Source organism: Harpia harpyja, chromosome 13 (genome assembly GCF_026419915.1).
Source record: "Harpia harpyja isolate bHarHar1 chromosome 13, bHarHar1 primary haplotype, whole genome shotgun sequence".
NCBI classification, from domain to species: domain Eukaryota; kingdom Metazoa; phylum Chordata; class Aves; order Accipitriformes; family Accipitridae; genus Harpia; species Harpia harpyja.
In genome coordinates, this window is record NC_068952.1 from 40,364,996 (window position 1) to 40,389,280 (window position 24,285).

At 38.5% G+C, this 24,285-nt stretch overlaps 1 protein-coding gene across 3 annotated transcripts in view; it reads right to left on the reverse strand.

Annotated features, from left to right (window-relative positions):
- The window catches only part of UNC5D (unc-5 netrin receptor D), a 171,095-nt gene that overhangs the window by 77,766 nt on the left and 69,044 nt on the right, over positions 1-24,285 (reverse strand). For all 3 annotated transcript variants that reach the window (XM_052806397.1, XM_052806400.1, XM_052806396.1), the window contains exons 2-3: positions 10,237-10,455; positions 3,318-3,461 (exon numbers count right to left, since the gene is read on the reverse strand). In XM_052806397.1, the coding sequence (XP_052662357.1) occupies positions 3,318-3,461; positions 10,237-10,455 (363 nt within the window). The remainder of the gene's footprint in view (positions 1-3,317; positions 3,462-10,236; positions 10,456-24,285) is intronic.

Sequence of the window (24,285 nt, forward strand, 5' to 3'; positions counted from 1 at the left end):
CAAATGCCTTTATTAGGATGAAAAAGGGAGTAAGAGCCATCTTTTCATTTTCTCTGCATTCCACACTATCACAAAGAAATACATACCTGCTTTTTCAGAGAAATATAAAGTGCTGTAATGCTTTGGACTTGACTTACAATACAGAATCTCTAGGCTTTAGGTGCAAAAAAAAAAAAAAAAAGTAAAAAGCAAAGGAAAAAAAAAGTTGACACTACCACACTATGCATCACAATGACAAGTGCTGTGAAAAAGTTATGGGTTCTGTATGCTATCACAAATTGGACCTACACATTGTCATCTCTAGTCCTCTACAGGGTATTCTCCAAGTCAGAAATCCATGCCCCAAATTAAGTAGCTAGGTTGTTCACCACAGACAGGATGACACAGGTCCATGAAAGGGTGAGCCCTGGGAACTCATGGGGGTGGTTTATAGACATCTGTTGGCAGCTATTCATTTTTTCTGTCTGGAGTACTAACAAGTCCCATCATCTCTGCACTCAAGAATTGCTGTTTTTTTCATAAAAAAAACATGGCTTCAAGTAACAGTAGCACAGCAAATAGCCAGTACAGGAACACAGTTCTCAGGCGAAACATTCAGCCACACTCAGTACATCACATAAAACAGAAACGAAGAGCACTCTCTGGCGTGCCTGCTAGGTTAATATGATATCTGCAGTTATGGATGGCAGCTGGGGATGTGCTTTGCTGAAGAACTGGTACCACAGTGATGGGTTTAAAAGTCCCATCACACTGCTCCACCTGCTTCTGCTCATTCTGATTTTTACTCATATTGCCATATTATGAGGTTGGGAAATCACAGTGCGGAGAAAAGTCAATAAAAATTCAATTCAGAATAATAGTCCTTTGCAGCTTAGCAATACAGGGGAATTATTAGCTCATTCAGGGTTATGACAGTTAATGCAGTAAAATAAAAAATTGAATTTACACATATTTACACATTCAAACTAAAACAGCCAACAAAACCCCGTCATTTATAAAATCAAGGAGTAGTTACATTGTCCTATTACTTATTTCAAATGTTTATTTTAAGTTATCCTGTTAAAAAGAGCATAATTTTAGAAAGATTTATCAAGAATTTCTAGAACACTACCTGATAAAAGTTACCATTCAGAGTTTCTTGCTTGAACCTCTCCAACCCCTTCCTCCTGCCTCTCATCTCCTTCCAAGAAGCATTTCTCCCAACTCTTTGCAGGTTGTTGCCATCATTTCCTGGGGCTAGGTCTTTAAAGACCTGAACTGGTGATTTAAAGGAAAAGGGTTCACAACAGATTGGGGGAAAGTAATTTCCTGAACTCTCTGCAAGCAGCACTGCTGCAAAACGATGGTTTCAGGCTCTGATTCTGTTAGAAAAATGTAGCAGATCTAATTGCGAGGTAAAAATTGGGTGAGCCTTTGAGTATCTCCACAGTCTCACAGTAACAATTGTATTTGGGTTCTGTCTTTTTTATGTCCCTCTTGCTATGATGGCATTTATTGACTCTTCCATTTTTTGCATCTTTCAAATAATGATCTGTTGATTGTGAGTTATAACACTACACCACACTATTTCAGATATGAAGAGCAGAGATAAACTGAGTCTGAATACTTCCTATCCGGGGACAACGGTTGTCCTCTGCTCCCCACTGTATTAAAAATTGTGGAATGAGTCTTCTATTCTAAAAGAGATTAAGCCAAATAACTCCCCTTCCCCAATAACTCTTAATTAATCTACAGTGGTGTTATTTAAAACTTAACATTTGTCAGCCTACAAGACCAGAGTTATTCCCTTTGTTTAAAGTAGAAAGTAATGATGCTCCCTAAGGAAATAGTGACAGCAACTACCATAACTACATGGCCGCCTTCAAAATTACCACTGGTAGCGACTCTGTCACTGTTTGGCATGACTTAGAAAGACATACGTTTTACCTGAATAATTCACAACTCTGCACAGTGGAATTCCTTTCTAATCCCATTATGGCAAGCAGCAGGCATATAGAATCATTTATAAGTAGCTTAACAGCACAGTGTAACTATGCAGGGTCCAATTTCTTAATACGGGATGTCACACCATATGATTCTATAGGTCATGCAGCTGGCTCCAAAGTCAAAGCATAAGGCCTTGCAGAAAGCATATGAAAAAGCAGATGTTAGCACCTGGGAACACACACCAGCCTCAAATCCATTCCCATCTCCCTCTAGTAACCTTTGGTCACAATGAGGATGGCAGCGAGATGGAATAATCCTACCAGCCAGAAGTTGAAGAAGAGGATTGCTATTAGCCGTCTTCCCACACAAGAAGGGCTGATCCTCTGTGTAATGTCCTCCAACACGGGAAGCACATGTTGAGAATAACTTCGACATTACGACACATGCAATATATCAGCTGACTTTGAGAAGCTGTTGTCCGGTTTTCCAGTCCAAGCAAGACGTGCAAGAGTAATACTTTTACCTTGTCACAAGAAGGAAATTTTTCCTAAGTTGCTCTAACTTCTCTGAATGACAGATTCAACCATCTGATCTAGATTTCACATCAACTATGTAGTTAAAAAAGTGGAAGACTACCTACCTTGCTCATGAACGATTTTATTATCTTCAGTAGTGGTTCTTATAAATGTCTATAGGAACAGCATTTAAAAGGATTTTTTTCTCAACAACGTATATTTAGTCCCATAGAGAAATGATGGAATTTCTGTAGCAGTCTTAGTTCTGTTTAAGATGTTTGCCCCTCATTTCCTCAAAAAAAGGAGGGAAGGTATTTTTTCCTCTACTAATTGGAATTATTCCATTTTTCCTACTTTTATCTCATTTTCCCCACAGCTTATCATACCTGACGACCAATGATAGGCTTCAATATTGAGAACCAGATTTAAAATACTATGCTACAAAAGCTTCTAATGCATTCTTGCTTTTTTTTTTTGTACAAAGTGTAGAAGACAGACATTGTTAAATGGTTTTCCATATTTTTTTAGACCCCTGTGATCAACCTGGAGCAAAAGGGCACTTTCCAGGGGATTTTCAATTTGCATTAACCTTTTTTATTAGATTGCATTGTTGTGACACTGTGCATATGCAGTCCAGAACCTCTGAAACAGACTTGCTGAGTGTAAATGCAAATCAATCAATCCACATTAAAATAAAAGAAAGCTCTGGAAAAAAAAAACATGGTATGCTTTCTGTGATACTCCTACAGTATCTCACAGGGAAGGCTTGCAAAGACAGCAGTACCTTACCAGTATCCATTTATATTTAACCCTAAAAGAACAGTATGTTTCCATACCTTGCAAAACCTAGAATAGCAGAACATTTACTCCACTCACAAGCTATGCGGACAGATGCCTTCCTACTCTTTGAGGTCCCTAGATGGCTCCATGCAACACATTGACACCAGTAATCTTCTGGCCCATGAAAATCTTCCACCTGCTGTCTCGTCACGTTGATGAACACCTCTCGAACTTTCAATCCTGAAGGGGAAAGATATAGAAAATTAGCTGATACAGGCTTACTTGGGCATAAAGCTAAGGTCAGCCAAACCTTTTCTTTTAATTAAACAATTCCATTTTTAATCAAGGCAAAGCTTTAGTTACTTTGACAATAATACATGGCTACTAATTAAATTCTAAAAGCTGAGTAGGTCATAATGCATTGAGTTACAAGAATTACCCACCCACTGTGGTCTTTGCAAGAATATAACACCTTTCTCAGAAACCTTGTCTCTCTTGTGCCTTTTTCACCCAGAATGTTTATCTGGAATTTTATCATATAATATACAACAAAATTGTCTTCCAATCTAAACGTCTCAGTGCCCTTGAAAGCCTTTCTGAAGTACCCTGGTAAGGCCCCCAATCAAGTCAAACAGCCAGAACTATGCATGGATGACAGGAACTAATCAAATGCCCCCCTGAATTCCAGCCTGTTCCAGCCACTACTACTGCAGTTCCATCCAGCAGCCATTTCCTCATACAGGAGAGAAAAGCTGTGTCTTATACTTGCAGCACAGAGAAAGCTAAGCTCAAGCCTTTACAGCCTGGGAGGAGGAGAAAAGAAAGAGAGGGGAATAAATTTCACAGCTCACAAATGGAGATGGCCACCCTATCCTTCTGGGAAGCAAGTGAACCAGCTACAAAACTGAAGTCTTGCCTTTCTTCACTTTCACAAACAGAAGTGTTTATAACATCAGACCGATACCTTGCTTATTTTACACTGTTTCCCAAAGTATAACCTTGCTAAATTCACCTGCAGTGCAATGTTGTTGTCTACTGCAAATTTGCCTGTTGTCTATCAAAACAAATGCATATCTCTGTCCTGAGGTAGGAATCAGTTACACCTAAAGAGCTGAGAAAAGGATCTAAGGGAATAATCAAGGCTAGCCAGGAGTAAAGATGGGAAAAGCCCTGTGCTTTTTTTTTTAGCCTGCTGCCATTTTCATAACCTCCTGGGCACAGGTGAAATTTAGCAGTATTGCCCTTCAGACTGGAAGCATTTGCTTCAGACAAAGCTTGAAGGTAAATACAAGACATCAAGAAGCCTTGTAAACCTGACACCTGATTTTATACACTTGGGATGTTTGCCGTATCTGCAACTACCTTTGCATGACAACCTTGGGGAGAAGAAATATAATCCAAATCTGGGTTAAGAGGCATTAGGAATCATTTGAAAGAGCTAGTCAGAAAAACATTAACTTGAAAATAGAAAACATTCATGCCTACTACTTTCTTCTTTCTCCTCCTCTGCAGTCCCAAGATACTTCCCCTTCACTGGAAATGAATGAAAACTCAATCTTAAAATATTTCATGCCTGTGAAGTTTATAAAGCAGCAAGAAATTTCTAAACCTGAACTCCATAAACATTGGCTTCCACTTAATCTCAGGCATCATTAACAGCTGGGTATTTCACTTCTGAAAGGCACTAGGAAGTCAACATGTTCCTTTGGTAAACAGGAGAGATGAGGCCCACTGGGGATGCTCACTGAAGTGAGGTGGGGAAGGTCAGACAAGCTTTAAATTCTATAAAGCGATATAAAATTTTTGCTACTTTTCCAGCAACAGGCAAAGGGGGGGTTTACTGGTTTTCATTTATCCTGTTTGGCTTGCTATATTTCACAATGATACTTAAAGACATGGACAAACCTGCAATAGCTTCCTAAGTTGTCTCAATTATCGTTTTAGGCAGTCAAATATTTATTCACTCTGTAATAAACAAACAGAGGTTTCCTGGTTGTTTTTATTTGCATTTTGTTTTTTTAAATATGTTCATGCAGTTTTCAACAAAACTCTTTACAAAACATCCCTTTATTTTCTGCCATGGTGAAAACAAGCCATTATGAAATAAACACAGCACATGGAACTCAGCAGTTCTGTCAGAAACTCCTCTCCTTGCTGACATACTGACTGTAGAATGCATGATGAAAATGCACCATCTCAATTTAAACATCCAAGCTGCTCTGCCAGCGATGAATCTTTGGATTCTCAGCCATACATGATTTTGTAGAGGGATCTTTATGGGTTAAAGATAAGAGCAGCCACACTAAGATTCATCAGAGAGCATCCGAGTCCTGGTGACCTGACACAGCAGGTCTTCACTGGCTGAAGATTTGGCATCCCACCATGCTATACGACACTGGCAGACATACACTTTCTTGTTACTTACCTATGGCAAATCAAGCTGTGTGCAGTCCCTGAGTGACCTCAATCAAAGCTACAAAGCATCAAAGCTCCAGAGCCTCCAAGTCAAGCTAATTTGCAACCTTGTCCAACAAGGTTGCAACCCATCTACTTAAAGACTTCTTCGACAAGGGTGTAAAATGATTAAGACCTTGACAAATACTGACCTTTCTAAGATGGCCTGTCTCCAGTCAGGAATCACTCATCCAGCATTCAATTAGCTCACATGCACTTCTGTGCAGCCATGTACATCGTATCCGCCTGCATGTCTATGCTGCCTGTAAACAGTGTTGCTCTATGTTGCTGTGAAGGTACAGCCTCTTGCTGTACCTGAGTATCTCCAGCTATCCTCCCATCCCATGATCAGCTCATTCCCACCATCACCTCTAAGCAGTATCCTCCTGGGGAGAGAACGCTCCCTGTTACCAGCCATTAACTACAGCCCTGCCGACAGCGCTGCCGTTCACCCACCTGGTTCTGGTACGCTGTCTACTGAACTCTCTCAATTTCTGAGATACTCTAGGAATTTTTGGAAGCAGCAAATAGAAATGAAGGTATGAGAACCACATATTGTACAGCTTACCAGTGCATCCATGCTAACAACGACAGAATCTTTACTGATACCAAACAAAAAAAATCATCGCATGATGATGATTTTTTTGAGAAGTGGAAGCCATTTCTAGGCTCATTGGTACTGTAAAATTCTGAACAGTCGTCAGTGAATACAGGCATTTACAGCTTCAGATTTATTAAGGTAGCATATTCTCCAGCCCAGCTCTTCCTTTCATTGACACATTATTTAATTAATCTATATATCAGCCTATATTTTCTGAAGCAACATTTAATGTGGTTTGAATCAGGCAAACAAACAGCACATGATTTTGAGAAGCTAGTGGTTCAGCATTTTGAGAACAGGACAGGTAGGAATTCAGCTCCTCTTAAAGGTCTCCCAATTTGCCAATAGACAAAATAAATGCATCCAAAATAGCAGAATCACAGAATTGTTGAGGTTGGAAGGGACCTCTGGAGAACATCAAGTCTTTGGGGAAAGTTATGTTTTGTTTATGGAGAAAGCACACCTATTTTCATTTGTTTTAGAAACAACTACAGAAAGCAAACCTATGGGGACAGAGGCATATATTCTTCATTTATCATCACTATATTTCGCCAACAAATATACTCACCTACCCTCTGCATCTCAAGAAATGCCAGGAAAATTGTTCATAGGAAATGACACAGAATGAAAAATCCATGCAAATAAAAACAGGCACATAATAAACAAGAGCAACATTTTACCTGTGACTTGTATAACTCTAATAAGCACTGCAAGTCCAACCCTTTAAATTATTGTGCAAATTATAACCATCATCTTTTGTTATACAGTACAGCCTTACAGAATATAAAATTATGACTATGGTACTGATATGCTAATAAGCTTTCTGCACTGTTGGATGGTTTAGCTGCAGATAGACTAATGCTGGCAGCAGATGAATAATTGCTCTCCATGTACTAAACATAACAGAGCTGCACAGAACTTCAGCATTTGTCAGCTTTATTTGTTTAAATGAGAAAAACACTGACAGCAGTTATTGCTGTAATCCTGTTATTTATCAGACAAGAAAACTGTAGTTACTCTTAGCAGGTCTGATCCTCTGGTGAAACCAGAAGTTGAAATATTTATAAACTAATACTGAGATGCATGCTGCAATGTTCAGGCAAGAAAAATAAAGCAGAAGGAAATTAATCAAACTGTAATTATTATATTTTTATCACAGTAGCATCTACTAGCTCAGGCTCTCACTTTATGAAGCAGAATACATAGAGAGAGCAAAGTTCCTGTTCTGCCACATTTATGGAAAAAAACAGAAAAGGCAGACGACGGATTACTATCTTTTCTGCAACTCAGGAAATAAGGCAGAAGAGGATGAAGTAACTCGGTCTCTAACCGACCAATTGACTGTGGCAACACAGAGATGGGAACCCGTATCCGTTGTACTTGCAGCATGTATCAGCCTGCCTGCACTGATTTTCTGCACAAACAGCAGAAAATCCACAACCCGAGAGACTTCAGTGCAAACTCTTCAAGCCCACCAGGACCTCTTACATTCTCAGGCAGCCAGCACGTCACAGCCCATAACTACAAAGCTTACAAAACTACAAAAATCCTTCCTCTCCTGCTGCTCCTCCTCTTCAAATTAACAGCAACTCCTGTGTTACTCTAAGATTTTTATTTCTGTCCTATAAAAACAAAATCTTGCAAAATTGGATTCCATATTCATCACAATGACAATATACCCATTGTCTACCAACAGCTGTCCTTCCTGTCCTTTTATATGTACACAATACAGTGCTCTAGGTAAAATCCATCAGAACAGTGTGCTTTCAAGTACCATTGCCAAGTAATTCTTGCATATGCCTGGCTAAGAACTTACTGGCAGGAATTTATAGAGATGCTAAGATTCATTTCTTGTATTCAGCATTAAATTTCCTCTTGTTTGGGTTTCTTGTTGCTGTTTTCCACCACTGTGCTATACATCATCTCAGAATTTTAATCACATAACAAATAGTGGAAGGATGGAAAAGGACAGACCCTTTTTAATGTACTGTAACCTCCCTTTAGTGAGCACACCAGAATCACACCCTTTAACCAGAGGCACCATTCTTGGCATAAATTCTAGTGCAGTTTTTCACAGATGGAGCCCACGCAGTACGCAGAACACTGTGCATGCTTGGTAACAGACATGTTTATGCCCCAGATTTGACTCCAGAAACGAGGGCACTGCCAGTATGCAGATTAATTCCGAAAAAAAAAAAACCCCAATAGTCTGCTGTTTACTGAAGACTAAGGAAGAGTTCCAAAATAATTTATGGATATGGATACATCATGGTGAGAGAACATCCATGCCTGTCCTTCAACATTACACTGTACATAGCCTTTACTTACATTTTTGTGTCCTAAGTACCATTATGGCAGTTTTTGGAACACATGGACATCCTGCACTGTCTGGACCAGACTTACGTTTAGAGAACAGTACTTTTAGGGTTAGCTCTGTCCCTGGGTTAAATTCAAACCTGCAACATTTATATTCCAGATCCCATTTGCTAAGCCTATGCCTCCATGTCTCAAACCTCAATGTTACTGGTGTTATTTAAAAAAAAAAAACCACCTCATGTTACTTTATCTTTTTTTATTCTGTTATTAATCCAAGACTTAGAAAACATAATTGCAGTATTCACAAGACAGATTTTCATTAACCATATGGAAGAAAAACATTTAGGGACGACATTTCTTCTATATTGATTCAGCAATGCCTTTAGAAGTAAAGGTTATGCCTATTAAATTATTTTTGAAAAGGTAACTGTAAAAATTAAAATTCATCCAGATTAGCATTTACAAAAAGCCTTTTGTATGAAATTTCTTCAGAATGTGTCACTTAAAAAGAATGCCAAACACCACTTTAGGAGATGTAACTTCTTTTTAAATGGCATTTTTTCCTCTAAAAAGGAATTTCTTGCATTGATAGAGAGGATGTTATGCATACACTGCTATTTCCAAGACATGGAGTTGCCTAGCAATCTTGGAATTTAAAAAGAGGAGAAAAGCAATAACAACACAGAATTGTGAAATTACAAGATGGTGCAGCATTAAATTGGTTTGCAATACTTATCAAGATGCTTCTAAATGAGAAAAGATATAGGGTGTGCTGGGAGCATGATAAAATCTGTTGATCATTTTCAACTTTCTCCCTTCTCATTCTCTTCTTTTAGATACACACTTTTACACAATGGATTTCTCCTACTTAGCTTTATTACCTACCAAATACCTACCACTGCTTGGAGGCGAAGGCAAATTTCAATCACCGCATTGGCGGTTTTTCAGGGTTCATCCTGACAGGAATTTCGTAAAAACATACGTTTCCCTGTTTCTAGTTCCCACTACAAATCACGCCACTGAAATACAGAAATTACTCTTCCCTGCAGAACTGTTATTTTCTTTCAGAAAGCTCACTGTTTATGGTTAGTGTTTGATCAGGCCTTATGTCTCCACATGGAGAAGTTGCTGGTGCGTAGCCAGTTTGTTACCATCTTGTTTAACGCCTCCTACATCCATAGTCATTTTAATTCCCTTTGTTTTCCTCATTCATACTATGCCTCTTCTGCCAGGATCTGTATTCCCCTTCTCTGCCTGTCAGCTCTGTCCTTTTCTTACCCTCTTCCAGCCACTGCTTTCCCTTTTGCATTTTGGGAAACTGCTTCTCCCAACTCTGCAAAGCTGTGTCTACAGGGTACGTCACAAGCAGATACGAGCTGGCTTTACTGACACCCCAAGCCAACCAAAACACATCGTCACCATAGCCCAGCAATAAGTTTATGCCAATACACTGGGCCCTCCTACCATGGCTTATTGGCTGTGCTCAGGGCAGAGCGGACTTTGTCCTGTGACTTTTGAGTTAGAGCCGGTTCCCACTCCTTTAGCTCAGTGCAAGCCTGCAACTATCCACTAAGTCACACGACTCTTCTGTTTGTGTAGACGCTGCACTCAGATATATCTCCCAAAGGACACATTAGCCCTTACCTGTAGTCTCATCCATGCTTTCCTCAGACACGTGCTCATTTTGATGGACCCATTCACCATTGCACTTGAAGAAAATCTGCATAGCTGGCATAGCTTTACAGCGTAAGACAATTGGGTTGCTTTTTATAATGTAGGCATCATCTGGTTCCTCCATAAAATGAGGCAGTGTTCCAGGAGCAGATGGGATAGACTCTGGAAGCGCTTCACTGTTATCATTTCCTGAAAGGGAAGAAAAGGAAAATACGCATTTTTCTTGTTGTTGCACCCTTTGTATCATCTCATTTAATTGGTTGAATACCATTTGGGATTTTGTTAAAAACTAAGTTTACTAGAGAAACACCTGTAGAACTCAATAGCTATCAGGATTGTGCTTTGTAAGGAATTTGACACATACACACACAAAAATATCAGGTAATTTAAGTGTAAGAACTGTCGAGAAAATTGTCAGAAAAGAAGCATCAGAATCATCAGAAAACTGCATCATCACTATTGCCAATTTTATAGATGGGGAACTGAGGCACAGAAAGATTAAATGAGCCACCTAAGGTCATACAGTAAGTCTGTGGAAGAAGTAGAAACTAAACCTTATTCTCTTGAGAGTGACAGCCCAGTGCCTTAACTACCAAATCTTCCTCTCTTTCACTGAGTTTTATTTCCTTTAGAGAGTTGCTGTAGATTTAACAGGGATCAGAGTGTTAACCACAGAGAAATATATTTATACGAACAGCATTACTGTAGCACTCCAACACTGGAATAAGCAAACTGTGATTTCATACCCACTTAGAGAAAATTTTCAATATGCTTCTACACTGTTCCCATTTACTACAGCCCCTTTAAGGTGATATAAAAGTGTAAAAGTGGTATCTGTAGGGCCAGAAACTGCAAGATAGTGAGCTTTCTCAGCTTATATCACAGACGGTAGGATCCAAGGGCATTCGTTCAGCAATGTATAAGCCAACGTGTCTTATTTTATGAATTCCTGTGCTTAGACATGAACACAGCAGCACTGCAATAGAAGCTTTTCCTTTACTGCAACTCTTCTAATTGAGTCAAATCCTAGTTGCTGCTGTCAAAACCGGGAAATTCCCATTGATTTTTAGCAACGCTGGGATTTATTTCAGTAGTTTGTCAGTTTTGTGAGAAAATTCTGAGAACAGCAACAAAAATAAGTCAGAAAGGATCAATTTATGAAGGAAGATTAGAAAGTACTGAATATGTACAGTGTAGCCAAATGGTAACATAGGAGGACACAGTCTATATGCAGATGAAGGGAACACAGTATCAGAGAAAGAGGAATAGCTGAGGGCAATATATATGTGATTTAACCAAAACCAATGAAATTAAGTTAGATGAAAGGTAAGTTATGATGATATGAAGTAAGTCTAAAAACCTTCACAGGTCTAGTAGATTACAGAATAATGAGAACATACTTTGTCTTTATTTCTATTAAAAATAGGTATCTCTCAGTTAGCATTCAGTACATCTGTGTGTGCAAATACACACTATGTGCTGTGAGATCATTACGACTTTCAAATGAGTTCAATGGTTTAAACTACATTCACAGTGTACTTTATAAAATATTATCATAATTTTTAGCGTTTTACTACTGAACATTAATGCCAATTTCCATCTTGTCCATCTTCAGTAATACTGCGTCCCTGCAGGCTTTATTAAATCCATGCTTTATAGGAAATAACAAAAATGTCATTATAAGATTTTGGAGAGGCTTGGAAATCCCATGCTCTCATCAATGCTTTGAGTGTTTCACAAGGCAGCAACACACCTGCGTTGAGGAAGAATAGCAGACAATTGTCCTGGTTTCAGCTGGGATAGAGTTAACTGTCTTCCTAGTAGCTGGTACAGTGCTATGTTTTGAGTTCAGTATGCGAAGAATGTTGATAACACTGATGTTTTCAGTTGTTGCTCAGTAGCGTTTAGACTAAAGTCAAGGATTTTTCAGCTTCTCATGCCCAGCCAGCGAGAAAGCTGGAGGGGCACAAGAAGTTGGCACAGGACACAGCCAGGGCACCTGACCCAAACTGGCCAACGGGGTATTCCATACCATGTGACATCCCATCTAGTATAGGAACGGGGAAGTGGGGGCAGGGAATGGCCGCTCGGGGACTGGCTGGGTGTCATTCGGCGGGTGGTGAGCAATTGCATTGCACATCATTTGTACATTCCAATCCTTTCATTATTACTGGTGTCATTTTATTAGTGTTATCATTATCATTATTAGTTTCTTCTTTTCTGTTCTATTAAACCATTCTTATGTCAACCCACGGGTTTTGCTTCTTTCCCCAATTTTCTCCCCCATCCCACTGGGGGGGGGAGTGAGCGAGCAGCTGCGTGGTGTTTAGTTGCTGGCTGGGGTTAAACCACAACACAATTTTATAAGGATCATTCAGCTAGAGAACTTAGAATGACCCACTGTTATTCCACTAAATTTGCTATTTAGGGCAAGACACAAAGGACAAAATCCCAGCCCCACTGAAATTAAAGGCACAATTCTCCTCGCAAGTAGCATCCAGATTTAATGATATGGCTTTATATTCTTGTTAAGCGTTACTAATGGGCACCTGAAAACAACAGATTCTACACGTCTTAGGGGATTGCAATGCTTTTGTCCAGCTCACCTCCCCAACAGATAAATTGAGTGAAGCACAAAATAATTTATGCTGTCACCAGCAGAATGGTTTTGGGCTTTGGAAGTGGGTCACTCCTCCTAAAGAAAACATTTAACATAAAGAGGTAAGTCAAGGTGCATCTTTTCACTTAAACATAACTGGCACTACATTAAGCGCCCTTGAAAATCAAACTAACAAAGATCACAGTACACAAAAGGAGGAATGATTTTCTATATCCTATCTCCAACAGACAGATATTACTATATTTTTGCATGCTCTGCAAATGTAATTGCTTGAATTCCCTATTGTACGACATTTTATCATCCAGATGAAATCAGCATCTGGCAAGAATTTACTTCACTGAGTACAAGTTCACGCAACCATTAGCAGAGGTGAGCAAAGCAACTCATTACCCTGTCCTGTGTGAGATGAGGCTGGAAGGCAACTCTGTGCCTGTAAGAAAATTTACAAAGGATTTGCATTCCTTGCTTTTTGTTTATGGAGGTACTACTTTTCTCCATGTGGCTACCTAATCAGACGGGGACTGCAATGACACCCATTTAATGTGTTGTGATATCTAGAAGTTTTGCATCATAAATATCTAGCGTGATTTATGATACACAAGACTTACTTTACTGGCCCCTTTATCATGCTTAAACAGAAGAGTCACACAGCAGTATTTCCGATACATTAAAATAAATACCCTTCTGCATTTATATGTTGCACTCTGGCCCTAAGTAAGATGACATTTTGTGCCATACACGCTAAAAAAAAAGTGATGATTAGACAAGTTGCAGTGTCTACAGCTCCCTGGGACTGGAACAGGTATTATCACACTCTGAACAAGTGCTACCATTTACTTAACCACAGCTACAACAGGGAATTTATCAGTGAATTGGGAATGCATACTCATGTCAATTTTTAACTGTTTACTGATGCCAAGAGTGAAGTTAGATTAACAAATGAGGTATTTTTTTCTTTCACTTTCAAAGGCTGTGAGAGACTGAAAGAGTTAATGTCTCAAACATTGTGGTGGGGCAAGTTCTGCTTGAAGACAAACCCTGCACAGCAAGGAACCAAGGTGAAAAGCCCATCAGCTCAGATATCAGCAACAGGAGGGAGAGGGCGTGCTGGAGGGTGTGCAGCTCCCTGTTCTGATAAGCTGTTCTGATACAAAGATCAAACAATGGCAGTGTCTGCAGGGAAGGAAAAGTTACTCCACAAATGACTCCCAAGCCCAAAGGCTCACAAACTCATTAACCTGAAGAGTTTGGGTGCCCACCCAAAGGAGGGGCAAGGATGATAAAAAGGACACCAACTGAAGGCCCGGGCGTGCAAGCCCACTGGAATTGGACCCGTCACCTGACTGGACCCCTCGGCTGACTGAACCAACGCTGGACCCAGGACCGGTGAAATCTTTCTCTCTTCCTTTCTCTCTCTGTCATCTTCTCTCTTTCCTTTTCCTTTTCCACAATCCCTACACCTCATCCGTTTCAAGATCTAAACTGTTGACCAAGTCTGGGACTAAGAGTGGATCCAGCCGCCCCAGGCCCTTCTCTGAGGAGGAGTCTGGAAAGCAAGGGGGTCTGCTCTGAACCTCGTGACTCAACAGGAGGGATCTCCTTATTCCCTGAATTGATGTATATGGTTACACGGTTTACAGAAGTAGTCTTATGCCAATTCCTGTTGTGAGAAACCCTGACACCTACTACCACGCCTCCCCAGTTCCGTTTGCTTCTGTCATAAATAAAAATCTTTAACTGATCGTTTGGTGTCGTTTCACCTTAATTTAGCCCGAGGGAGTTTCAAATTAAACAGGATTCCCTGGTCTGTCCAGTCTGGGTCATGACAAAGGCCACCCTTTTCTTTACTCTTACTTTTTTTTTTATCCATCCTGCATCTTCTACTAGTAAGGACTCCTTTCTAGCCTTGGAGTCTTTCCAGCTTTTATCTCAAAGCTATATATTCTTACCAATCTGTATAAGTGAAGTTTGTCATGCTAAAGAAAGGATAGACTCATACAGAACTCCTCTCTGCGAGCGCTCTGAGTGCTTTACAAATCTTAAAACCACAGAATAAAGTAGAAGACTTTGCTTTAGCAGAAATGTATGTTTCACGCACTACCTCCTCAAACATCTATACAGCAAATAAATGCATTTAAAAACAATCAGCATTAAGTCTGATCTCTGAAATGCTCCTGTTTAAAGACCACAGTGCACTATTAGTAGAAAAAAAATCTAGCACTTGTACAAGCTGTCCACCATGAGATACTTATGCATTCTTTGACAGTCATCTGAATCAGTGGTGTTCTGTGATTACCTTAAATTTCTTTGGTAACAGATGTTGGTAAAATGTACTTTCTCTTCTGGTATTACCTACCAGATCAACAGACTCCATATGTGCGTGCAGGCATGACAGAGCTGAAAAACTGAAACTTTCTTGTTCTAGGAGATACTACTCTGATTCCACTAGTTGGTATGTTGCAGTCAACCTAAAAGAACTCCTTCCAGTACACTGAAGTTCTTTCAACCATACTGTAGTATCAGTAAAATTCAAATCTGCTACATCCTTCTCCCTGTATTTTTGCAACTGTTAGAGGGCAACTTCTGACATACTGGTATCACTCTGTACTATCACTTTTCCAAGTTGATGGGCCAGTTCCTTAAGATCACAGCAACAACTGGTCTCATGATTTCAAATTGCATTGTCTAGCTCACTGCGCCTCTTGATCCTATATGAATCAGAGGTCATGCAACAGACATGTACAAGCTTCAGGGGAGGGTAAAATTATGTGAACAAAGAGGCTAAAGAAAGGAGTATTTGGCCCAAAACGTTATTTTGTGTTCAAGTCCTAAGCAATTTGTCTACTGCAATCCATAGCAAAGCAAGATTAGATGAATTATTATGAGACATTTCGATTCTCTCTAAAAATAATCTAGAAATACCTAGCTGAAACAGGAAGATGTACTGAGCCAGCCAAACCTGTATCACACAACTCACCTCCCTCACTGATGACTTCAACTGAATGCAATTCATTGTTTCAGAAGTATGCTTCTTGGAAGTACACTACAGAATCCAAACAGTCCAGAATATAAAATAAAGACACCATATTTACATCTCTATAACTACATATATACACACACACGATTAAATATGTAAATCACAGGAGCTGTCACAGACCTCAATCACATCAGTGCTAATCAGATAAGGTGTAGAAAGATAATGCCTAGACTGATGTTCTGACAGTCTAAGAACCAGATACTGCCCATTCTTAATCAGGTAGAACAGATCCTAGGGTCAAGTCCTAAAAAATGTTATTTAGAAGGCTAACACTGATCTTCTATAAATATATATGCATTTCAGGTTAAATAATATTTTAGCTGAGATAACTACAGTAGCTGCCGACCAAAGCAAAGCCTCTCCTAAAGTGCACTGAATACTTGGAATTTTGTGCGTCATCTTTTCTTGTACCCTAACTTGTATTCAAATTCATCTGAAAGCCTAGTGGAACTTTGTAAGGGGTTTGATTTCAAATTATTAAGGTTTTTCATTTATAACTGTCAGTTTTCAAGATTCAGGCCATTCATAGGTATAGAAAAATGGCTGTTTTAATGCAACAGTGAATGACAGAAGACCAAACTATCAAACACAATTCTTGTATTTTTCATTCCTGGAAAATTACCTTTCAGGAAGCGCTTTGTGTTTTATGTTCTGCACACTAGTCCAATAGGGACTTTAAATCTTTTTATGACAATAATAGAAACAAAAAAGAAAGGAGAAAAAAACCAAACAAACTTAGGAACAAACACTAAATTCTTCTATGAAATAAATATACTGCTGTTAGTTGTCAGATCACACTAGAAAATCTTGATAGCAGCAGACATGAATCCTTCAGTATTTCAAAACAGATGAGGATATAATTTAGATGTTAAAGTGAGATTTTAAAACAATGAAAAATCATGAGTTCTAAACTTTTTTTTTCCCCAAATTAGGAATTATTTAAAATAAATAAGTAGGATTACTTTCCCTATTTAAAAAAAAACAACAACATGGAAGTGTCCCAAACAAGCCAAGTAACTTGCTGGGAATAAATAAGAATAATCTTTTTCTAACAATCATCCTCTTAAGACAAATACATCCTCTAATGCTACCCATCATGGTAGATTCCATTATTACCACCATCACTTTCAGAGTATAAAACCCAGTATAAGTTGAAGTATTCTCTATTCCCTTTATCTCTCCATCTCCTCCCCCTCACCCCTGCAAAAAAGAAAACATAGTTGTCTAAGGGCTGGAAGCACAAAGACTTCTCGCAAGTTTCTGAACACAGTCGCTTTTAAATTTTGGCGGTACAAGAAAAACAAAGCTCTAGATGAAGTAACAAACACAATTATTTTCCTACCTTAGTTTCCTCCCACTCTAATTAAGCATTCCTAAGATCAGAGGATCCCTGCTTTCCCTTTCTATCTGTGGGATGCTTTTTTGTTGTTGTTCAGGTTTTTTTCTAATTTATGTAACTGCCCTGAAGACCATTTCCTTTATCAGCTGTGCCTGCCGGGAGACAAGAGCCATTCTGATATAAGAGAACTCCCTCCAACTTCCTTGTCTTGCTCAGAAGTTCCTCCCCCTTTGCTTCCTTTTTCCAAGTCCCCTGAATTTATAAATCTTGGCATTAGCATTTGGTTTCTTTATTAGGCTTTTGGATATTTTCTGCACTCCGAGCCTTACTCCCCTGTAGGCAATTCAGAAAAGAAAAATGCCTTTTCCCAGATGTAAACATCCCAACCACTCATTTTGGACAGGTCTATTCACTAGCTGAAAGACAATTAGTGATGACCAAAGTTCTAGACACTCACTTTCTTCCCTTTCCATGTATCTGATGCTGCTGATTCCTGTTGAGCTTTGAACCACCTGCAGTCATTATTTTCAACAAAACTAAATAATGCCAACTGTCTTCTACATGTCTGCTCATTTTTACAGGAAAGTCAGAAGATGAAAAAAATCATATTACAGAATACATAACTTCCTTATACATGGAATGGTGTTCATAATAAAATTTGAGTCATTATTCAGTCAGTAAAGCAACCTAGTGAGATTTGTCTACATTCTTTCAATCAGATGACCCTGTCCTATATGCAACAACGTGGGGTTTTTTTGGAAGTCACTCAGATATTGATGGAAATATGAGATTTTGTTGCCCACATGAAATCCTTTAATGCCTTTGTTATTTCCTCTAGTACACGGATTTACTAAAGCCTATAGGGACATGGTATTTAGCAAAGATTGACAATACGGGAACAGCGAGAATGGTCAGTAATAAAACATGCATGCTAATGAGTTTCACTGCATAATTTTTCTTTAAACTCTGTACATTGAAGGGGAATCCAATTACTACTTATTCAGCACTCCTGGTAAATGATACAGAACTGCTTAATTAGTATGAGTGCCATAGAGCACCTACTGTATAGCCATTTTCATTAGCCTGCCAAATCTGTATCAATATATGATACAGATTTGTGGACAAGCAAAGTGGCACTAACTGATGTTCTGCCCCAGACTCTGCAATCTCGGAGTCACTATTTCCTGCTTTTTTACTGCAGTATATTCCCAAAAGATATAATTTGTAAACTTAGAAAAATGCTTTAAATTTTTTTTTAATGTTTTTAACTGAATTCCTGGTTTCTTCTGGCTACTGTACAGCACAATGACATATCCAGTTTTATTAATGAATATGTCTGCATGCACCTCCAGCACCTGTGGCAACGCACTGATTTCTATATATATTATCCATGTACTATGACCGCTGCTATGCTGATACTACATTTGTTGTATACATTGCATGCTTCTTTCAATATAAGCCATTTTATCTGTGTAACCTGACAGATAACTGCACACAAATGGAAAACTATCATGCAAGCCATTGGTCCTCCTCTTCTTCAAAGACACGTAGTTTTCAGCAAATTCAAGACAAACTTTGTAAGTCTAGTAAAGGCAAAGAACTAAATATTTAATAGAGTGGACTGGGGATTAGGAAAAATAATCTTTGATATTCTAAAATTCAGTTATGTTCTGCACTGCATGCAGTTATATATAATATGCTGGGGAAGAAGAAAAATGTTGTTCTACATCTATTTGGTGAGCACATGCGAATGATGCAAAACTATGACACCCAGTCAGAGGTGTCAGAGGAAATCCTTGAAGACTGTTAACTACATATGGCAAAAGCTAGAAAACTTTCTTCCTCCTGCTCCTCAATATTTAAGATGATCACAGTCAACGTGGGAATGGTACACTCAAGAGTCATCTCTGGTTACCAGCATGCAATCCTTTTGAGGGACTTGCCCATGAGCTATATGGTAAAATTTCCAAAACTGTTCCAGTAACTCGGGCTTCAAAGTCATTTTTGTTACCAAAGTAACTACCAAGACTTTATCCTCAATGCCTTTAAATATTCGTACCAACACCTCAGCCACTGGTGACTCTCAACATAAATGTCAAAAATAGTCCTCATTTGTTCCTAGTCCCATTGGGAAAGAGAGGCTGGAGCCGGGAATGAAGAATCAACACTATTACCAGCTAGCAGTTTCCACTGAACAAAACAAAAGAACAAGATATGGTAAGAATATGCTACAGCAAAACAATGAGTAAGGAAAGCAGTACTGCTCATGTTCAGACACATTCAATATCCAGTGTTACTTTCCAGTAGGTTCCACGTGACAATGATTTGCTTAAATGATGAATATTTAATGCAGTAAGCAAATATATTACAAGCAGCTTGGGAAGAATGTTTTCAGAAAGAAAATGTGCTTATACACCTGTAAGTACACTATGCATTCACAGCTAAGAACTACAATGTGGGTAAACCTTTTCTCATTACAAATTTTCCCACAATGCCTGTAAAATTTCCGTATAAGTTTTAATGGATTAATAAAATCTGGATTTAATTCAATCAATAATTGATTTGGGGGAATCTTTGGCATTATATTTTCCTGTTGGTATGATCTGATTAAGTGTAGCTGTGTTTGCTTACATTTACTTGCTTACAGTTACTATGAATTAAGCCTACTTTATTTTGTTACACAAACCATGTTATAAAAAACTGGACAATATTAGAAGGAAACTTCACTGCACGTGAAAGGTATGGAATTAAGAACCCTTTTTAATGTGACTTCTGTGCCTAACCAAAGGTTGTAAGATAGTTGAAACACCTTCAGGCATATGAAACAGGTAATTGGAACTGAAGCATGTACATATATCGTAAACATACATATTTAGGGTCATTTTTCTTTCTCCCGAGATGTTTGTTCACTTCTCATTTCAGTAGGGCCTGAAATTGTAATTAGGTTGCCAAGGCAATACCCCATCATGAGTAGAAGATAATAATAAAATATCAAAGTGGAAAAACACAAAGATGTCACTGATGTTTGAACCGAAATGACTTTATGATATGAAAACAAAACAAAACAATGTCAGTGCAAGTCTGTAGAGACAATGATACAACAGTAATGCAAAAATGTCAGTGCTAACACAAGTCTACATTTACAACAATTTCCTGTATAGGAAACAGCACAATGCCAGTGAAAATCAATGTGATTTCTGTAAAAGCATCTGTCACCTATCTACTCCTCTCTAATTTGCACGTTGGCACAGGGTGTGCCTGGGCAGGTGCATATTGCACCTGAAAGGAAATCTTCCAGAGGAAGACCCAAGAATTCAGCCAAATTTCTCATCCTAACATTTCAGTATAAGACAATGCACTGAAGGAAACTTCCCACTGCAATGTGACAACTGCCCACCAGGGCTTCACCAAAGAGTAATGCTTAATGAACCAAAGACAAAAATAATTACCAGTTATACCTGAGATACACACAAACTAAGAGTATTCTGGGTTTACTGTGACACCAAGGCAGAGAAAACTGGAGAACTGTCAAGCAGCTGAACTTGCTTCTGAATAAAAAAAAAAAATCCCTTTGCAACTAGCAGGCATCAAAATAATGTGTATTTGCACTGGTTCTCTCTGGTTTTGTGTATTCTAACTGCAGTTTTCAGGGTTGTGAAACACAAATAAGATAACCTAAAAATCAAAGAAATTCAAACCCAGAATCATCTTCCATGACCAACTTTGGTTTATTGAAAAAAAACTGTCTAATATCACAGTGAAGATTCTAAGCTGATAAAATCACACGACAGCTAAATTATTTCTACTCAATTTCCAGAATGGACTGAACCTCAAAGCAAAACTCATGGCTTAAGTGTTAAGTACCTACCAAAAAAGCTTGTGAGGAAAAACTCTCTTTTTGATGATGTTTTTATACCCAGGAGTAAGGAAGCCGAAGAACACGAAAAGACTCTGAACAGTTTCAGAGCATTCTGCAAAGCAGAGAGAATTTTAAATGCCTTTGCAACCCAGTAATATGGCTTTTTGTTTTACTGGATATTCACATCTACCCTACAAGGAGGGAGCACTTCTCCTGCTTTTAACTTACATGTCTGAGGTAGTTGCCACTTCTGCTTTTAAGATACTCTCTTAAAAACTGACATCTCATAGGATGCCGTCTTGTGGAGAAGTTGAAGTAAAAGCTGCAAAGAATGGAGCCCTTCTAACTCCTCTTGCTCTGCTGATGAAATCTGCTACACTGTTAGGGTCTGAGACCTACCAGTACTTGAAAAACTTGACTGTGAAAGTGAAAACCCACATGCCTCAGTAACTACGTCAGGCACTTAAAAGGATAGGTGTTCCTTTGAACAAAAGGGAGCACTGGTGGGAAATCAAGGATTGCTCAGAAACATACTATACAACCATGATCATTTCTGTATTTCACATCTTAGCAGAGAGGATCTCCTAAATTTTCAGCACATGTTGAAAGTCACAAGTGCTGTATATACATCTCAGCAAGCCAACTTTTGATATCAGTATATTAGTTTCATCAGCCCCTCTTGCTTCCTATGGATATAAAGTATAAACTTCCAGCAGCTGTACCATAATCCTTCTCATCAAATATTTGGGCGACAGGTGGAAAATTGTTCTGCCAGCTGAGGAAGACAAAATCCATTCCTCCTAGCAATTTTCTGCAATGAAAACCCCCAAAAATGGATGTGCAATAAGTTGTGGAAATAAATCTAAAATATTATCACACAAAAGCAGTGTGCTCAGAATCTTTAGCTGCAAACTAACCCTGCTTATCTGAATTTTAAAGAATCTCATTTCTTCTTCTGTGTGCATAGGACTAGATATTAAGCTGGATGCTTCTACTTGAAACTATTAGTTATACACCTGGGTTTTTTCCATTTTGCTTTGCTTTGAAATGCACTGTGGCTTCTTTGATCATTACTTATTTTTGCATGCATCAAGGAAGTCTGACAACAAATCTGGGAAGCACATATTATCAATTTCATTTTACAGAAGGGTAAGCAGTCAGTCTGAAAATGGACTATGGGAATAAGAGCAAGCCATGAAACTAGGAACCAAATGCCACAGAGCTGTGTTCCAGTACTTAGTAAAACCATGCTAAGCTGTATACACTATTCCTCTGTTACTTAGACGGCTTTGGATGACATTGTCTCCAGCTTATTAGCAGGAAAGGAGAGTGAAAGTCTATATATAATCATGGAAATAAGTTGTCTTAACAGGATTAAAAATCAAGACAACTGTGAAGTATAATATACATACTTCTAAGTGCCTGTTTGTCTATTCACTTTAACAGTCCTTTCCTACGTAACTTACTTTATGTCTACAAAGCTGTAAAAGGTTAAATACTTTTTCAACAGCGATAAAACAGACACGTAAGAGAAAGGCATAGTGTACAAAAGACTACCCACAGACCCGCCAATGGTGAGCGGGACTGTCTGGAGAACGACAGAATGACCTGACATAGTTGTAAGCAACTGAGTAAGCCTACTCTAATAATTCACTGCTCCTTAGCCAAAAAAACCATGACAGCTAACCATGTGCACACTATTTGTCCATTAAAAGACAAGTCAACATGTTAGTCTGAACCACCTGTTCTTCTCACTGACAAGGGCACACATGGGTTCCCTTAACTGTAACTGAGCAGAAAAGCTGTACATGCCTAAAACATTATTTCTTGTATTTCTCTGAACAAACCCTTTTTCCCCCCCACTTTTTACTGAACAGCAGCAACATTATCATCCAAATGTCTCCTCAGATGCAATCCATTTGAAAAGGGCCCTATGATGTCAACAAAATTTTGCTGTGACAGTATTCTTTAAGAATATAAAAGTACTATTCCTTCAGTGAGCAGGACTTCTTCCACGGGAAGGATTTTTATGGTAATACGAGTGAGGTCATTTTCTCAATCCTCATTTATTCCATCTTCCTTCCCTTTTATTAGCTTATAATCTTTAGCTAAGGGCTACATACTTCCCTTAAGGTTCATAGTCCTCGTTTAATCTCTGTGCACGTGGCAGAAAGCACGATTTAGTTACATATATTTATTTATGTAAAATGGAATGAAGTTTAAAAGCATCACACCTTTATCCACAAATTCTAGCCTTAATTATTCTCTGATTCTTTGTCAAACAACCCAAGTAAAAAGTACTTCTGCAGCTCTACGCAGGGCTACACATTCAGATGTTTAAGTGACTAAGACAAAACCGACAGCAGTTCTAGAATTGATCACATCACCTACACAGATCAAGAATGAAAGCAGTCACCTTTCACCATCTCCACCTACTCTTAACTCCAACCAGAAACAGCTCACTTCATACTGCCAAGTGCCAGTCGGATTAGCGAGCAGTCTCAGCAGAGCAACCAAGGAAAGAATGGTATGTGGAGACCAGCTCCCATTCATACAGCTCGAGTAGGTTCTTTTTATAAAAAGAAGAAAATGGAAAAGAAAAAAAAAAAACTTTTTAGTAGCACCACCTTCCCTCTGGAATTTAATATTCGGCTGACATTGTTGCACCCTCTCTTCAGCGATTTCACGAGAAACTTACAGTTCAATGAAATTCATAAAAGTAACTTTCCATAAACCATGTTATTAATGGGTTGCAGGAAGGTAGGGCATTTATTTTCACCAATGAGGATTAATATGTTCATAAAACATTAGTGGTCTTTTCTATGCCAACAGAGATGAACGTGTTATCCTATTGTAATCCCTTATGTATTCTGAATCTATTTATATCCAAGTTATACATATTTATAAAAATGATATATTGCATTTATTAAATATTAAGTGGATTACAAACTTGAAGAATCTTTCATACATTCATACATTTATTTAACATCTAGATTTTTTTCTTTAAGCAGTATGGAAGCAATATAAATCTTTAAAGGAAAAAAGATTCTCCAGCATTCTAAATAGATGAATCTGTAACAAAAAGCCTCCCAGCATGCAATGTCCAAAGAGTATCAAACTAGAAGAAAAAAATGACTTTAAAAATGCTATGAGAAAATATATGG